A 17297-nucleotide genomic window follows, 5' to 3' on the forward strand; every position below is an offset into this window, starting at 1 on the left:
CTTTGTTGCATTATTACCTTTTTATACATTCTCTCATGCTGAAACCCTGTGCTTTGGTAAATTGCATTGTATATTTTGTGCTTGTCGTCTTTTTCAACATCTTCATTCGAATTCTAGTGTTACTTTTAGAGATTTAATAAACTTGCAAGTTTCCATTAGAGCTCACCTAGAACAAATTACTGAAATAATTTAATTTTAAACCATTTTTTGTAGTACCATGATTCACAGCTCCTTAAAAAGCTCCCCCACCCCCCGCCAGGTTCACCACGCAGAGTCCACATTGCATGCACACACAAGACATAGAAACAATTCCCAGAGGGGTAATTCATAGAGCAGTCCATGGGTCCATGGTGTCTGAGAACTGGATGAATGCTAAATAAATGGTGGTACTAAAGAAATGCATAGCGGCAGTGTTAATTAACCATAATGTCCACAGCAGTAGTGCACTATTTCATGGGTAACAGGGATGTCTTCCCACCTCCTAACTATGCTGGTATTCCTTACCCCATGAAGCTAGTTGCATTTCCTCATATGGTTTGATATTACAAACAGATTACATAGCATGCTTCATTTCCTCAAGGCAAGCATCTAATGCTTTTTGTGATTTATTTTATTTTATTTACATTATTTTCCAAAACATATTAAGCTGCTTCATTTGAGGAAGGATTTAATCCAGTTTTGAAACCTGTGTTAGAGAATAGTTCAGACATCACTCATCACATCAAACTGGAAAACTAAAATTGTATCACTTGTAAACGTTTAGGTACAATCTTAACTTGTTGATTTGTGCCTGTGTGCCATCATAAGGATATGTGTCATGAGTCCCCATAGGTGTTTGGTTTGCAGGTTGAAAGTAAGGCAATACATTCTCTTATCAGAATTCTTTGATTCCCAGGCATTATGGAAATCTGAGGGTCGCTCAGATTTCTGCAGGCTCAGGATATGCCATATATCTTCAGGATTGCTTTTTAAACAATTGGCCGTACACAACACACAGAGTACCTCATTCATTCCTGAGAAACTAACAGCCTTCATTTTGGGTTTACATATGGATTACACTGGTCTCTTAATCGCAGTCACCTAATTATGTTCTGAGCCACTGAATAAAAAGTTGATTTCTTTACTCAGTACAGAACGTGTTCACTGTGGGCAGCTGCTCAAGCTGGACAGAAACTTGCTGTGTAATAGATACTGTGGTGGGATGATGAGCTGCTTGTGCGTAAAATGCAAGTCCCTCAGAGTTTGATCAGGTTTTCAAACCTCTGCCTGTGACGGAGCCCCTCCGGCATGGCTGCGTCAATCGCTAGTAGAATCCGAAAGTGGTTGCTTTCGGAAACGTTTCCAACATAAAAGCTCTTTCACGGAAACACGTCTTCTGGACTCTCTGCGTGACAGTTTCCGGCGAGGCGTGGGTGTCCCTATAGGAGGTCCTGAGACCTCTCCACTGTTTTCGCTGGAAACGTCTCTGAGCCACCCCTCCGACTCACTTTCCCTGGAAGTTCCTGCTCGCCCCCTACTGGTTCCCTCTTCAGCTGCTCCGTCTCTTTCAACCTGAGGGAGCCTTTGCACCTCCTGTCCTTCCGATGGCAGTTCCCTGACATCCACCTCCCCTCCAGGGCCCCCTTCACCCCCTCCCGTCTCCTCCCCTCCGGGCTGGGAGGAAGTAAAACCCCTGAAAGAACCTTCCTCATCGTCCGAAGTTTCGAACACTTCCCTCCACCTGCTACTGTCCCTCGTCTCTCGATACTCCTCGTCTTCGGAGTCTATTCCCTCTTCCAACTCCGACTCCGTGAATCCTTCCATTTCCTGTTCCTCGTCGGTGGTGCCGAAGTACTCCCTCCTAAACCTTTCTACCGGCTGTGGTTTCCTAGGGAATCTTTGGTGGAACGTTTCTGTTAAAACCTCGTCATTGACCTCCCCTGCAGTCACCCAGGTGTTTTCTGACTCCGGTTCCCCTTCCCACGCCACCAAATACTCTACCTGATTTCCCTTCCACCTGGAATCGAGGATTTCCGCTACATGGTTGCTGCGTTCCCTCTCTTCCAAGGCTGGTCCCCTGACGTGCTCCCCTTCACGTCCCCCCCTGTATGGTGACAGTAACGACCTGTGGAACACTGGGTGCAATTTCATGTGGTTGGGTAACCGGAGTTTGAAAGCCACCGGGTTGACCTGCTGAATGACCTCAAAGGGTCCCAATCTTCTGGGCCTCAATTTCTTACAACCCCCTTTGAACGGCAACCCTTGGGTTGACAGCCACACTTGATCCCCCACCCTTATGGTTTCACCTTCCCTTCTGTTCTTGTCTGCCTGCTTCTTATATTGTGCCTTGGCCCTTTCTAAGTTGAGCTGGAGCTGATGATGGATCGCTTCCATCTCTTCTACAAAATGTTCAGCCGCTGGAACGCTCCATCTCTCCCCTCCCTCCCCTGGAAATGCCCTGGGGTGACACCCGTAATTAGCCAAAAAGGGGCTCATCCCTGTGGACACATTCTCCGCATTATTGTAGGCAAATTCTGCCAGCGCCAACTTTTCGACCCAATCGTTCTCTCTGTCATTGACATAACACCTCAGATATTGTTGAAGAATGCCATTTGCTCTTTCCGCCTGCCCGTTGGTTTCAGGGTGCCGGGCCGTTGAAAAATTGACTTCCACGTGCAGCAAGCTCATGAGCTTCCTCCAGAACCTGGAAGTAAATTGTTTGCCGCGGTCCGAGATCACCCTCAAGGGAGCCCCGTGCAACCTAAAGATGTGTTCTACAAACAACTTCGCTGTTTCTTCCGCTGTGACTGCATGTGAGCATGCTACAAAGTGGCACATCTTTGTTAACAGGTCTACTACTACCATGATGGCTGTTTTCCCCTTGGACTTCGGCAGATCCGTCATAAAATCTATTGATACCGCTTCCCAAGGCCGTTCTGGTGTGGGTAATGGTTCTAATAACCCTGCCGGCGCCCGTCTTTCCCCTTTGGCTCGCTGACATTGGTCACACCCTCTTACATACTCCCTTACATCTTCCCTCACCTTGGGCCACCAGAATTCCCTGGTAACCAACCACATGGTCTTGTGTTGCCCAAAATGTCCCGCCGTGGGGCTATCGTGCAACTGCTTGAGTACTCTCCCCCTCAATTCACCTTCGGGTATATACAGTGCCCCTTTGTAATACAATGCCCCATTTCTTTCCTCAAAACCTTCGGGGCTCTCGCCCTCCCCCCTGAGTCCTCTGAGCTTATCCTGGGCATATTCATCATTTTCCGTTTCCTCTACCAGTTCTCGTTGCCCCACCAGCGCCGCCCCACACACCCAGCGGTCCTCAGGGATGACATGTCTCTCTTCAATCGCCCCCTCCCCCTCCCAATACTCTGGTTTGCGTGAGAGAGCGTCCGCCCTGACGTTTTCTGGACCTGGCACATAACAAATTTCAAAGTTGAATTTAGAGAATTCCTGTGCCCATCTCACTTGTCGTTGGTTGAGCACTCGAGCTGTTCTCCAATACTCTAAATTCTTGTGGTCGGTGCACACTTGCACCTTGTGTTGCGCCCCAATTAATAAATGTCTCCACCTCCGGAACGCTTCGTGAATGGCAAGTAGTTCCCTGTCATACACCGTGTAGTTCCTCTCGGATTTATTCAGCTTCCGCGAGAAGAAGGCACACGGTCTCCACTCTGACATACTCCTCCCCGGTTGAAGAAGTACCGCCCCTACCGCCCGGTCGGACGCATCGGTTTCCACTCTCATGGGTTTTCGTAAATCCACATGCAGAAGTTGTTCTTCCGAGGCGAAAGCCCTTTTCAGTTCTTCAAATGCTCGCTCCGCCTCCGCCGTCCAAACAAATTTCTTCTTGCTGCTGAGGCAGTCGGTGATGGGCGCCGTCAAGTGGGCAAAGTTCTTGATGAACTTCCGATAAAAGTTCCCAAACCCCAAGAATCTTTGCACATCCTTCTTGGTCTTCGGTGTCTTCCATTCCAGTACCGCTTGGACCTTGCCTGGATCCATGGCCAATCCCTTGTCTGACAAGCGGTACCCCAGGAATTCCACCTCCTTGGTATGAAACTGGCACTTCTCCAGTTTCACCCACAGCTGGTTGGCTTGCAGCCTGCCCAACACTTCTCGAACGTCCCTCACATGCTGCTCCTCATCCTCCGAATACACCAACACGTCGTCTAAAAAGGCCACACAGTTCTTGTAGAGCAAAGGCCCCAGAACGTGGTTAATAAACGCTTGAAAGCACGCGGAGCCTCCTTGTAGACCGAAGGGCATAACGAGGTATTCAAAGGCTCCCAAAGGGGTGAACATGGTGGTCTTCCATTCATCTCCCTTCCTTATGCGTATCAGATTGTACGCCCCCCGCAGGTCCAGCTTTGTAAAAATCTTTCCCTTCCTTACCCTGGTCAAAATGTCATCAATTCGGGGCATAGGGAAAGCCAGGGGTTCCGACACTGCATTCAAGGCCCTGAAGTCACACACAAGTCTCGGCTTATCTGTGTTTTTTTTGTCCACAAAAAACACTGGGCTGCCCCCCACCGCTCGGGACTCTCTGATGAAACCTCGCTTCAGGTTTTTGTCAATGAACTCCCTCAGCTCCTGCATCTCCCTGTCGGACATGGCGTACAGCTTGCCCACTGGGAGTTGGGCCCCAGGGAGTAGGTTGATTTGACAGTCAAAGGGTCTATGCGGCGGCAGTTTGTCTGCTTCCCTTTCGCTGAATACGTTGCTCAGATCTGCGTATTGCGGGGGCACCTTCCCTCTGCCCATTACTTCCATCCCGGCTAGGGTGACTCTGTCTCCGCCCTGAACCTTCCCCTGCTTGCAGTGTTCTAGGCAATGCGCTGACCCAAAGGAGACCACCCTCTGATGCCAGCCCACTAGCGGATCGTGTAGCGCCAGCCAGCTCATCCCCAAGATGATGGGAGCTCCTCCCAAGGTGGCCACATTAAACGCTATCCGTTCGGTGTGCCTTGCCACCCTCATTATCATCGGGACAGTCTGTTGGCTAACTTCTCCTCCCAACAGCTCTCTGCCATCAATCGTGGTCACCTGCAAGGGATTACTTAAAGGGATGGTCTGTATCTGGTGCTCAGCTGCAAACTCCTTACTCATAAAATTACAGGAGCTGCCTGAATCCAAAAGCGCCTTGACCTGTAGGGGGTGTCCATTTGGCAGCTCTAGTGACACTTCTATCACTAAAGCAGGTCTGGGTGGTTCTGGCGTGGGCACTTTCACTGCTCTTTGGCCTGGCTGCTGTGCCCCGACGGTGGCAGCCAGGCGTTGGCTTTTACTTGCTCCTTGTTTTCCTCCTCCCTTTCCCCCACAGCTCCTGCCATCCCTTGCCATTCCTTTCTTTGTGGGCAGACTCTGGCAAAGTGCCCTGGCTGTTGGCAGAGATAACATTTCTTGGCGCTCTTTCCCTCCTTCTTCCGCCCTTCACTGGGATTTGAAACTGCGCGCGCCCGCGCTGTTCCAACTTCCATCGGCTCTGCCGGCGGGAAAGGTGGCTCTGGAATGTCCAGAATGCGCAGTTCCCTCCAACGTTCTCCTTTCCCTTCCCGCCTTTCCAAAGCTCTCGCTTCCTGGCGCGCTCCTATGGCCAGCGCGGATTTGGTCAGCTGGTCCATAGACTCCGCCCTTGGCCCCCGGGAAAGTTCATCTTTAACGGCCGAAGAAAGCCCCTCTTCAAAAAGCATTTGGATGGGTTCCGCTGATAGGTCCCACCCCAATTTATGAATCAGCATAGTAAACTCAGTCCAGTACTCACGGACAGATCGGCTCCCCTGTTTGCAAGCCATTAACTGCCTTCGTACCACCCCCTGCTCAATGTCACTGGAAAACATCAGGTCCATGGCACGAAAAAACTTCCTCGTGTCCTTTAGTATCTCATTATTCACTGCCATCAGGGGTCGAACCCAATCCTTCGCCCCCCCTTCGAGATGGCCAATTACAAAAGCCACTCGCGATTCCTCGTCGGGGAAGTCATCATACTGCAGGTTGAGAGCGTATTGCATCTCAGTTCTAAAGGCATGATAGTTTCTGGGATCTCCCCCGAATTTCTGCACCAATCCTGGCACCTTTCTGGCTATCGAGGTGGTTTTCTCCTTTCCCTTTTCTGCATCCTGAGCCCTCCTCTCCTCAAGCCTCGCCGTTTGCATGGCCAGCTGGATCTCCAACGCCCTGTACCTTTCTTCCAGGCTTGGACCTCCTCCAGCTGCTCCTGCTCCTCCGGTTCCGGCTGGGTCGCTCATGATGCCGCTGCTTGCACAAGCTGGCTTTCAGAGACTTTCGGATTGCTGTGGTGGGATGATGAGCTGCTTGTGCGTAAAATGCAAGTCCCTCAGAGTTTGATCAGGTTTTCAAACCTCTGCCTGTGACGGAGCCCCTCCGGCATGGCTGCGTCAATCGCTAGTAGAATCCGAAAGTGGTTGCTTTCGGAAACGTTTCCAACATAAAAGCTCTTTCACGGAAACACGTCTTCTGGACTCTCTGCGTGACAGTTTCCGGCGAGGCGTGGGTGTCCCTATAGGAGGTCCTGAGACCTCTCCACTGTTTTCGCTGGAAACGTCTCTGAGCCACCCCTCCGACTCACTTTCCCTGGAAGTTCCTGCTCGCCCCCTACTGGTTCCCTCTTCAGCTGCTCCGTCTCTTTCAACCTGAGGGAGCCTTTGCACCTCCTGTCCTTCCGATGGCAGTTCCCTGACAGATACATATGAGAGTGATTAAGGCTACGGTCTTAGACCAGCTGTCTCTCTTACTGGACAACATGAATTTGCCCCAGGATATGCTGTTTGTGTGTTTAAAATGACCATGCTTTCTTCTACAGGGTTATACATAAATATAATTTGTGCAACATTTATTATGAAGTAAATTAAATTCATCCTGGGCTGCTCCTGTCTGTGTGTTACAGTGGAAGTAGACTTCCAGCTACTTCATATAGCACCCACTGTGTAAAAATGCAAAACTGAGTATAAAATTGTAGAGGTAGTGTATTGCAGTGTAGTGCAACATTTTTACCATCATACTTTATTCATTTACTTACATACTGCTTTTTATTTATACATCATAAAGCAGTTCACAATATACATAAAACCATTAAAATGAAGAAATAACAGTTGAACTTTCCAGATAGTCATATAATTTCAGCAACTGCAGAAGCCAAAGAATTTACATATATGGTGCTGAGGCAGAGAATGTGTGAAATGCCAAGTCCTTCTAGTTATATATGGGCAGAGGGGAAGTGAAACCAGAAACTTCCGAGTTGTAATTTAGCCTCTCTGCTACAGCAAAACATCATGAGCAGAGACAAAGTTACTGTTCTGCAAATATGCAAGAGTTCATTTAGTTTTAATCGGTAGGTTCCATAGCAGCTCCCATTTGTCTGTGTGATCTTCTGCAAAGGTATAAAACAGTTCTTCTGTGTATGCTGCAGACCCTTTGGATCCAACCCCAATCCATAGAAGTAGTTTTAAAAGATGGTTAAAAACTTTGTATTCCTTCTTTTGCAAAACATTTCCAATATGTAAGAAATCTAAAACCTGTCTTTTCACCAACTTTTTGTGCACAGTGATCCATCACAAAGCGATTCCAATGTAAGAGATTTTTGGATGGACATGCAAGCTGTTACAGTCTACCTCAAGAAGCTATCGGAACAGAATCCTTCGGCTTCTTACTATAATGTAGATGTTCTAAAATATCAGGTAACTTTTTATTTTTTACTTTACTTACACCACACTAGCTTGTCCTTGCATCTGACTGTAAAAAAAAGCAATTGACTCTCCCTTGATTAATTTGTTCAGACTGTTTTTCCTCACAGTATTTATAGAAACATTCTGGTATTTTCTTTTTAAGGCTCATATATGATAACCTAATACTTCTGATCTTGGCTGTTGTCCTAGCTACAACATGCTGTTTGTTGCCTTTTTTTGCCCAGATGGGTTCAAAGAACAGGATGAATATTTTGCAGTACTGAAAGGCACATCTTGGAGCCAAGAGTTCATAACTTCAGTCTGTACCTTTATCATCTAAAAGTATTTCCTGGCAACGTAGCCCTTTTTAGGACTTTTTATAGTAATGTGGTTAATTTATACGTTTTAAGTGTAAAGTTTCTGATTAAGTATATTTTGCAGAACACAGCACATAATTGAAACTTTATAGTTTTCAGTATTGGACCTAAAAGTCATTATTTGATTATTTTCAAAGGTATCTTCAAATGGCATCCAATCTACACCTCTGAATCTTGCTACGTACTGGAAGTGCAATAGTAACACTACTGATGTAAGAGTCGATTACAAATACAACCCGGCCTCTATGGCAGTGCCAACTATGCTTTCTAATATACAGGTCATGGTGCCAGTTGATGGAGGTGTAATGAATATGCAGTCACTTCCTCCAGCAAAATGGTAATTTTTTAAAAAAATATTATTATTATTTTACTGCTGATACTACATGGAATTCATTCCACTATGCTGCTGCTGTTTTACATCTGAAACATTGTGAAAAGCAATCCTTTTATTTTTAAATTTTTCACACCATGGTACTGATATTAGGGGTGCTGTACATCTCCTGAAAGATAATACACAGAAAACTAGGTTTTCTGCTTTAGTACAAACCTTCAATAAAAGAATGACATTTTCAAGATATTTTAGACTACAAAGTTAATTTCCTTGTTCTGCCCGGCATCTAGCATATTCTTGTTAAGTAAAAAGAAAAAATTAAAATTAATGAAAATATTAAAATATTAATTTATTTAAGCAATATATATCCTGTTACGATTGTCTCTTATCAGTTTACAGGCATACAATACCAAAAAAAGTACAAATCAATTTAAACTATAAAATAAAACTTCAATTAAAGTGCCTGATGGAATTAAAAAGAGAAGTCATCAGTAGGCACTGAACTTTCAAAAGGAAACCAGTCTGTATGACCTTTACCTGGAAAGGAGTTCTATAAAATATTTGCCATTAGGCTGCAGCCCAATAACCAGACTTTACTTCTTAACAGGAATTCAGAGCAGATGAAAGCTTTATGGAAATTATCTAGTATTTCAGAAAAATCAGAAAATGGAGGTAAGAAAGTATTTTTTAAAAATTAAAGTTAACCAGTATATATTTCTTGTTTATCTTCTATTTCAAATTTAACAAGTAAGCAGTGGAAAACTGATGCACACTTAATGGTGTGTCTGGTATATAGATAATTTTATACATTTTCCACATTTTTATATGTATTATATATTTATATCAGTGTATTTACAAGTCTTGGGAGGGGCCCTTTCAGGTAGAAAAAGATGCCTACTAATATATTTGTGGGATGTGGGTGGCGTTGTGGTCTAAACCACTGAGCCTCTTGGGCTTTCCGATCAGAAGGTCGGCTGTTTGAATCCCCATGACGGGGTGAGCTCCCATTGCTTGGTCCCTGCTCCTGCCAACCTAGCAGTTCGAAAGCATGTCAAAGTGCAAGTAGATAAATAGGTGCTGCTCCGGTGGGAAGGTAAATGGCATTTCCATGCGCTGCTCTGGTTCGCCAGAAGCGGCTTAGTCATGCTGGCCACATGACCCGGAAAGCTGTCTGTGGACAAAAGCCGGCTCCCTCAGTCTATAGAGTGAGATGAGTGCCGCAACCCCAGAGCCGTCCATGACTGTACTTAACATTCAGGGGTCCCTTTACCTTTTAATGTATTTCTAGGTCTCTTTTGTTCGATAGGCACTTTTATGATTTACCTTACATTCAAAAATAAATTCAAGCATATATTTGCAGTTTTAAAGTAGGCCTTGGATATTATAGGCTGTCGCTTTGGTCATCAAAATAGCAATGAGAAATAGTGGTTTTGCCTATTTATCCTAAACTAAATGAAAGGAAACCATGGATAAGTTTGAATGAGAGAGTGAGCAAGCGCAGGGTGTGAAAATGTGGTCACTTCTTCCTCTAGTCCTTCTACCACACTACCTGGACCTAGGTCAGCTGATCAGTGCAGTCAGCGAGCCCCAAGTGCCAACTGGAAGCTTAAAATCCCAGTTGCTCCTTTGCAGCTGTGTCTCAACCACATCATATTACATCAGGTGTAGAGCAAGTGGGTGTGGTTTGAGGGAAATGGCATTGCAAGCCACATTAGAAGTCCTACTGGGCCTAAATAGGTCCATGGACTGGAGGTTCCCCACTGAAGACGTTGACTTTTTATGTGCTGAAATGTACATGCCTGTATTATTGACTTATCAAGGTATCCTCCAAATTATTTCCCATCCAGCTAGATGTTGCATTACAAACCAAGTCCTTAATTATTATTCATTTTGTGTGTTTTTCCCCCCTGAATAGGCTCTGGCTCCCTCAGAGCCAAATTTGACCTTTCAGAAGGACCCAGTAAGCCAGCAACACTTGCAGTGCAATTTATCAGTGAAGGAAGCACACTTTCAGGAGTAGACGTTGAACTAGTAGGCACTGGCTACCGGCTTTCCCTACTTAAGAAGAGATTTGCCACTGGTAAGAAGCATAATCATAATAGGGCATACATTTCTTACTTTTTAAAATTATCAGTGGGATGTGGTTAATGCAGTACCAGTTTGCCCTTGCATGGAAGTCAAACATACCTCCTGAAAGTACACTGTGACTCTGCTATACTCAGAACCATGAGTGCAAAGGGAAAACGTTTTTCTGTAATGTGGTAGACTCAGGAGAGTTTCCCCTGTCAGTCACAGTGCCTTGACACGAATCTCCCCTTCACATTTTACAACATTTACAATGGCAAATACTAGTGTATGTTCTACAAATATATCTGTTGAGAAAAGTGTGTGGGGAAAAGTGTGTGGGGAGAAGTTCTGTACTGACTTGACATCTTGGAATATAAGCAACTGAGTGCTCTCTAACATATACAATTCAAACATTGAAAACAGTGCCACCATTTTTGGCTGGCTGTGTTTGCCAACCAAAAATTATGATTGCCTGTCCCTGTCTCTCCCCTTGTTGGCTTGCTCCCTCCCTGCCTTTCCTGTAATTAAGACTGGCAAAAGACTTGCTGCTTTGGTTGAAGTTCCAGGTTTGGGGAGAAGAATGGAACTTGTGTCACCAGAGCACAGGAACCTATTTGCTATGGCCAGTGGAAATGTGGAAGCATACCGTATTTCACTGCATACTAGTCACCACCGTGTAATAGTCACCCTGCGTAATAGTTGCAGAGGTAATTCTGAGGCAAGCTGGGAGTAGGCACAGGGGGCTCCTGAGGCAGTGAGGGCCGCAGTCCAGGCCCTCACTGGCTTGCCAGCTAGAGGAGACAAGGCAAGGCAAAGCCGGGCCCGGGCTGCTACTTCTGCCACTGCCACTAGTGCCGCCACCTTGGACTTGCCAAGAAGGGGAAGCAACAGGTGGGCAAACGTCTCCACTGCCCATCCACCACCTTCCTCCGCCTCTGCACGAGCAAATAGCCTTGAGAAACCCAGGAAGAAAGAGCTCTTAACAATGACTGAAGCCGCCACCTCTCCCAACAGAGCTTCGCGCTGGGAGAAGGCAAAATCCAGCGGAAAGGGTGAAGTCTGTGCCTTTTGCTTTGTATTGCAACAGTGCCCTGTTAAGAGAACCGGAGTCCATATCATGTTGTTGCTTCTTACCGTAATTCACCTCATAATAGACGCACCCCCTTTTTTTTGAAGGGAAAAATTGGCACAAAAAATGTGACCATTACGTGGCAAAATACGGTAATTTAAAAATATAGCCTTAGTTCAAGAATCAGTAAATCATTTATTGACTAAAAGCCATTACAAATTCAATTATAGATTCACAAGTCAATTAAAAGCTGTTAAAAGAAATATAGAGATATACATCAATTTACAATAAGTCAAATTAATGAATCGCCTGCACAGTCTACAACATTGTCTTTTATATAGCTAGCATATTTTAGCAGCTTTAGCAAATAGGGCTGTTTTGTATGTGACAAGTGGATCTTAGTTGTTATCTTTAAATAGAAGAAAATTGTTTGTAAGTAATTAGTATAACTGTTTTTCACTTTATTGAAAAGGTATTAACTACAGAAGCTTTTTCTGTCTTTCAGGTCGATATATGGCAGATTGCTGATGAGCCAGTGTGGGGGGAAATGAGTTCTCTCAATGAATAGAAATTCACTATTTTACTACCTTTCCAACACTATTTTAACATGCATTTATTTTTTTAAAAATGTGTTGCTTAGTTTTTGAGTCTTATATCCAACAAAAATGCACTTTCCAAAATAAGTCATTTAAAACAAACTCTATTTTATTAGCACTGAAGTGAACTCCAACACTATCTGTAGGTGGTCAGCTGAAATACTGGGAAACAAGATTACGCAAATGCTTAATACTTATGTAGCCTCAAAGCCAAAATAGCAGTCATTTCTGGTATTTAAAAGGTGTGGTGCTTTGTGATACCAAAAGCAACCACATTATTTTAGCTTTCTATAAATATTACTGAAGTATACTTTTTTCAGTTTCAATATTGCCATTTCATTTAAAAAAGTGGCAAAGTAATTTTTGTTTCATTCTTGTATATTCATGTGCCATATCTGGTTAGAGATACGTATACAAAATAACTTGATTTTCATATACCATATATAATTAAGTGTATATTATTTTATAAAAGATGGTTTTAAAAATGTAAAGTGCAATGTTTTTTTAAAAAATTGCAACAGACAACAGATATTTACTTCTGCCATTAGTTAACTTTATGGGAGTTGTAATTTTTAATTAATGCTGTAGATTAATTTATTTTTATATGGAATGTGTAACATTTGTGCCTTTTAAAAACTGTGCCTATCAAAATGTCTATATGCCTCTTATTTCTTTTTTTCAATGTCTAGATCTTCCATACAGAAAAGCTGATGTTTTTCTGTGTAATATGTACAACTACATAATTCCCTAAAGCAGGGATTTGGAAGGGAAACTTCAAATAACTCTAAAACAGCCGCTAAAATATTACATTGCTTCCTTGTGGGTTGAATGCAATAAATGCAGCCACTGTAAAGGGAACTGCTTGACTTTTATATATTCACAGAAAAACAACTTGATATCAAAATTCAACTTCAGTATCACCAAAGATGTGTAAAATCCTGAAGGTGTGTTAAATAAGTTTAAAACAATTTATACAAGAATAATTATAGCATTCCCTTTTGCTAACTATAAAGTTTTGAAGTTTCAAGTGCTTTCAAAGGTGACATGAATGTAAATGTAGTAGCTTTAGAGACGTAATATTTTTCAATGTTTATTTTGAGCAGAACAAAAATTGTCATTTATGCTAATTTCAACAAAATTGATAAACTTAGCATTTGAATGTTTGGATTCATCACTTTTTAAACACAGTGGCTCTAAACATCAACAGAAGTGATCTAGTGAGATCATTTTTAGCACAAATTCATACTTTTAAAGCTTGCTATGTATTGTGTTGTTAAGAACTTGTTAAATCCTGAAATAAAAAGTTAAGGGGGTGTGGAATTCTGTGCACTTCTGAATTGCAGTGTCTAGGGGGGAAATGATTAAATATAAAAATGCTTATAAAATCAGTATTGGATTGACCAGTCAGCTTTATATATAAAATGTAGATATATAATGCTCTTAGTCACAAGTTTTGGAGAATGGGAACACACTATAAAGGCTGCAACTAGTGGCAAGTGCATATGTTAATGCACGTGTTACATAGATTTCAAAGGAATTTATATTCAAGCTGAGCCAAGTATCCTGTCCTCCCCTCTCCCCCACTTTAATCTCCTGCAAAAGGAGACAGAATATCAGAGATTTTGGGGAGACAGGAACAAAATTTAGGAACTTCTGGCTGGAGGATGGGCTTGCGTTACAAAGTGGCTGAAGGTTGTTTTCATTTTTAACAAACAGAAAAATAAACCGTTTACTGCCATTTCAAGTGGTGTTGCCCTGAGCAGTGTTCCTTTTGAAATTAGAAACAGAATGTCCTGTAAGAATGACACACTGTCATGACATAGTGTTGTTCCCAGCAGCACTCTTGGAAGGAAAAGAGGTGTCTGTCACCACTGGTCAATGATATAGTAGAGTTTCCATGGGGTGTTCTGTCCCTAATTTCAAAGGGAAGGCTGCCAAGCTGCTGAAGGCAACCCAGTTGCCTCTTGAACTGACAGCAAAGCTTCCCCCCCTTTAAAAGAAAAATAAAAATGCCACCTTCCCTTTAACGGTAATCCCACACCACATACCCAAGATTCTTTGATTTCACCCATTCTCTGAAGACCAGATTAATTTTGGGTGGGAGTCGTCCCCCACTGCCCTGCCTCCAAAATGCTGAAAAAACTCTGGGCTGAATATGTTGGTCTAGTCATATTTTATACATTCATAACTAAGTGTAGGGTTGCAGTCAAAAGATTTATAGCGAATTAGTTTGCTTTTTAAACATTTTGATTGTTTTATCAAATCTTAACTGAGATTTCATTGCAGCAATATATATTGGATTTTCATATTTAAAAATGTTAGTCTTTACTGAATTATTACTAGAATTTTTAAACTAAAATTGGCATAAATTGGCATTTCAAAAGGTACAGTCTTTTACCAGAATCTTAATTGTAATCTGCTAATGCAATCAAAACTGCTTGACCAGTTTAATCCTTACTATTGAAATTCAGTTTATTTTGTTTTTCATTATTAATCATGTATTAATTCTAAATTCGTGCAAAAGCTAAGTTTCAGCACTTTTAATCTAGCCTTAATACCAAGTGTTCTCAAACACACATTCGCAAAGAGTGCAGGTTACAATTTTGAAGCCATACAAGTTTATTAGCATATTTGTAAAGAACTCTAGTCTAGAAATTGTATAAAACCACAAATATCTGAAAAACTGCATGTAGCAAGCTGGATCTTGCTTCTTTATAAAAGTGATCCGTTTTATAGCTGCCTCTTGACAGAATTTGTAAACACAACTCTAAAGGGTTTTAGGTTTGTATGAACTGTAAATTAGAGCAATATAAATCTCCTAGAAAAATTGTAAATACATCTGATCTTTCACAAAATGTAAAAAATATTGCACCCCATAATAAACATATAATATATAACTTATAAATTGACTCTGCTGTTTATATGCTATCTCAGGTCAAGGACAGTCTTCTCACATAAAATGTGTTGGTTTTTCAAACAAAGGAAATACTTTTAACATGTTTGTATTTTATTAAAGCATGTGGTACAATAGGTTTTTTCCCCTTTTCTTTTAAATGATACCTAAATGCTACCTAGCAGCCTCCTATGGGCAGATGGTTCTATTTTTCTGTAGGGGGTCATTGGACAGAAAAACTTAATGGGATCTTTGTACCATTTTTGTTTTTAAAAACTCAAGGGATTTGGCAGAAGGAAGCAACGGGTTTCAAGTAGGTCCTATGCCAAAAGCAGTCTGTCTTTCCACTTAACAGAAAATGGTTTGGTTTTCTACTTCCTTTTCTCCCGTACAAGAAAGTTGTGGGAATGGAGGGTAAGGTATATGACATAACATTGCACCGTGTATCCTGTATCGGAAAATTCAGGCACAATAGGATGATATGGCTGTGCATTCTTAGACACACACACACACACACACACACACACACACACACACACCACACACATACACTCTTGCACTTATGCCCCCATTTTCAGGAGGCCAGGTGCTTTGCTAGAACCAAAAAAAGAGGGTGTGTTTGGAAACATAACAAACAGAGCTACAGTAATTAATCAAAGATCCCATCATCGGTTTTAAATGTGCCCTGATTTTAAAGAAGGCATTCCTCTTCCTTCTCCTAAATGGGTGCCTGCTATTTCCTTCCCCTTCCTGTTAGTAAGGGGAGGAATTAGATGGAAACTTTGTGTGCTTTCACAGGCCAGTACCATTACTGGTGCTCACCACTTGGAGAAGTCAGGCAGGAAGAAGGATGATTTATCTGCACCACTGCTATGACAAGCCATCATACTGAGTAATTCCCAAAGAGGCAGTAAGACTGCCATTCTGCAGATTTCTTTTGGAGGAAGTCCCATTGAACCAGCAAGACTTATGATTGACTGGATCTAGAAAGCAAGTTCTTTTTCTTCAGAATCCTTGGGCTATGTAGTTTATATACCACTTCACATTTCAAAGAAAATATCTAAACATTTTACAACCTAAGAATATCACCAATAAAAATCTAATGCAAAAATACAGTAAAAAAATATATCCACATTTTAGGGCAACACAGATAACTATTAGATAGTATATCCTCTTAAACATCAATATCAGCTGCAACAAAAGGGCACCGTAACAACTACTGTCACAAATGGACTTTGTTTTGCTTTTCTGCATTGCTAGCTTTATTATAAATTATTTTGATTCAAAGTTTGTGACGCCAGAGTTGAAGTACTCTGTTAAGTGTCCCACCTTGTCTTTTAGCTGTGATAGTGTATACAGTATACATTATTTGAGAGCAAGAGCCAACAGGCTTCACTCAAGAATTTCAAAGTCTGTATTTTCTTATCTACATCTACTCCAGTGCCAAATACACTGTTTCTGCAGTTTGTATTCCTGCCATGTTAAAGTATCAAGTCCTTTCTTTTGTGTCTCTGGTGATAAACCAGAAGTAACCTCACAGAGGCAACATACTTTCACCATCCAGGTTTATTTTAGTTATTTGGTGTTTGCTCAAACAATGGGGACAGTAAAGTGGTACCTCTGGTCGCCAACAGAATCCACTCCAGAGGTCCAGTCGGATCCAGAGTTTTCCGCAACCTAAAGACCGCTTTTGTGCATGCAAAGCTGGTAAAATACTTCCGGGTTTGCTGTGCTCGCATCCTGAAGTTTATGTAACCAGAGGGTTACGTAAACGGAGGTTCGACTGTATTTGCATAGGGTAGGCATATCTCCTTTCATGGTCAGGTCACCTGGCCAGTTAGCTAAACTGTCATCAAAAGAATATGTGGCAGGGCCTGTTTATACAATGTATAAAACTGTGTTTCCAAAGCGGCTTAGAAGTGGAAGACCTGAGCTGGTTAAACTGGGAGCTTATAAACTTTGTTGTCTACATCACCTGTATATTTGTTTTTTATACAACGAGGAGCCAATTTTACATGGCAGCAGTTGCTAACCTGAGGTCCTCCAAACCCTCTTGGACTCTAGCTCCCATCAACTCCAGGCAGCATGGCAAAAGGCCAGAAATTATGGGAGCTGTAGTCTAGCAGCATTTGGAGTGCCAGAGGTTAGCTATGCCAACTATTCTGGTGTGGCTACCTCCATGAACGTGAGTGTGCAAGTTTCTAATCTAAAACACTTTTTGCGTCAAACATTTTATTTATTTGCTAGAATGAGTTCAACCATACCAGCAAAGTATGCTGAATTCAGATCTT

General features: G+C 42.5%; 1 protein-coding gene across 2 annotated transcripts in view; it reads left to right on the forward strand.

The window, feature by feature from the left end:
• Nucleotides 1-15018, forward strand: part of FCHO2 (FCH and mu domain containing endocytic adaptor 2) — a 69689-nt gene extending 54671 nt beyond the window's left edge. Inside the window, exons 22-26 of one of the 2 annotated variants that reach the window (XM_077936280.1) lie at nt 7553-7685; nt 8188-8387; nt 8989-9053; nt 10297-10461; nt 12023-15018. In XM_077936280.1, the coding sequence (XP_077792406.1) occupies nt 7553-7685; nt 8188-8387; nt 8989-9053; nt 10297-10461; nt 12023-12045 (586 nt within the window). In that variant the 3' untranslated portion in view covers nt 12046-15018. Of the gene's footprint in view, nt 1-7552; nt 7688-8187; nt 8388-8988; nt 9054-10296; nt 10462-12022 lie in introns of those variants that run through there. The other variant, XM_077936281.1, reaches the window with a different exon arrangement.
• The last annotated feature ends 2279 nt before the right edge of the window (nt 15019-17297 follow it).

Source organism: Podarcis muralis, chromosome 11 (assembly GCF_964188315.1).
Source record: "Podarcis muralis chromosome 11, rPodMur119.hap1.1, whole genome shotgun sequence".
In the NCBI taxonomy this organism is placed as follows: Eukaryota; Metazoa; Chordata; class Lepidosauria; order Squamata; family Lacertidae; genus Podarcis; species Podarcis muralis.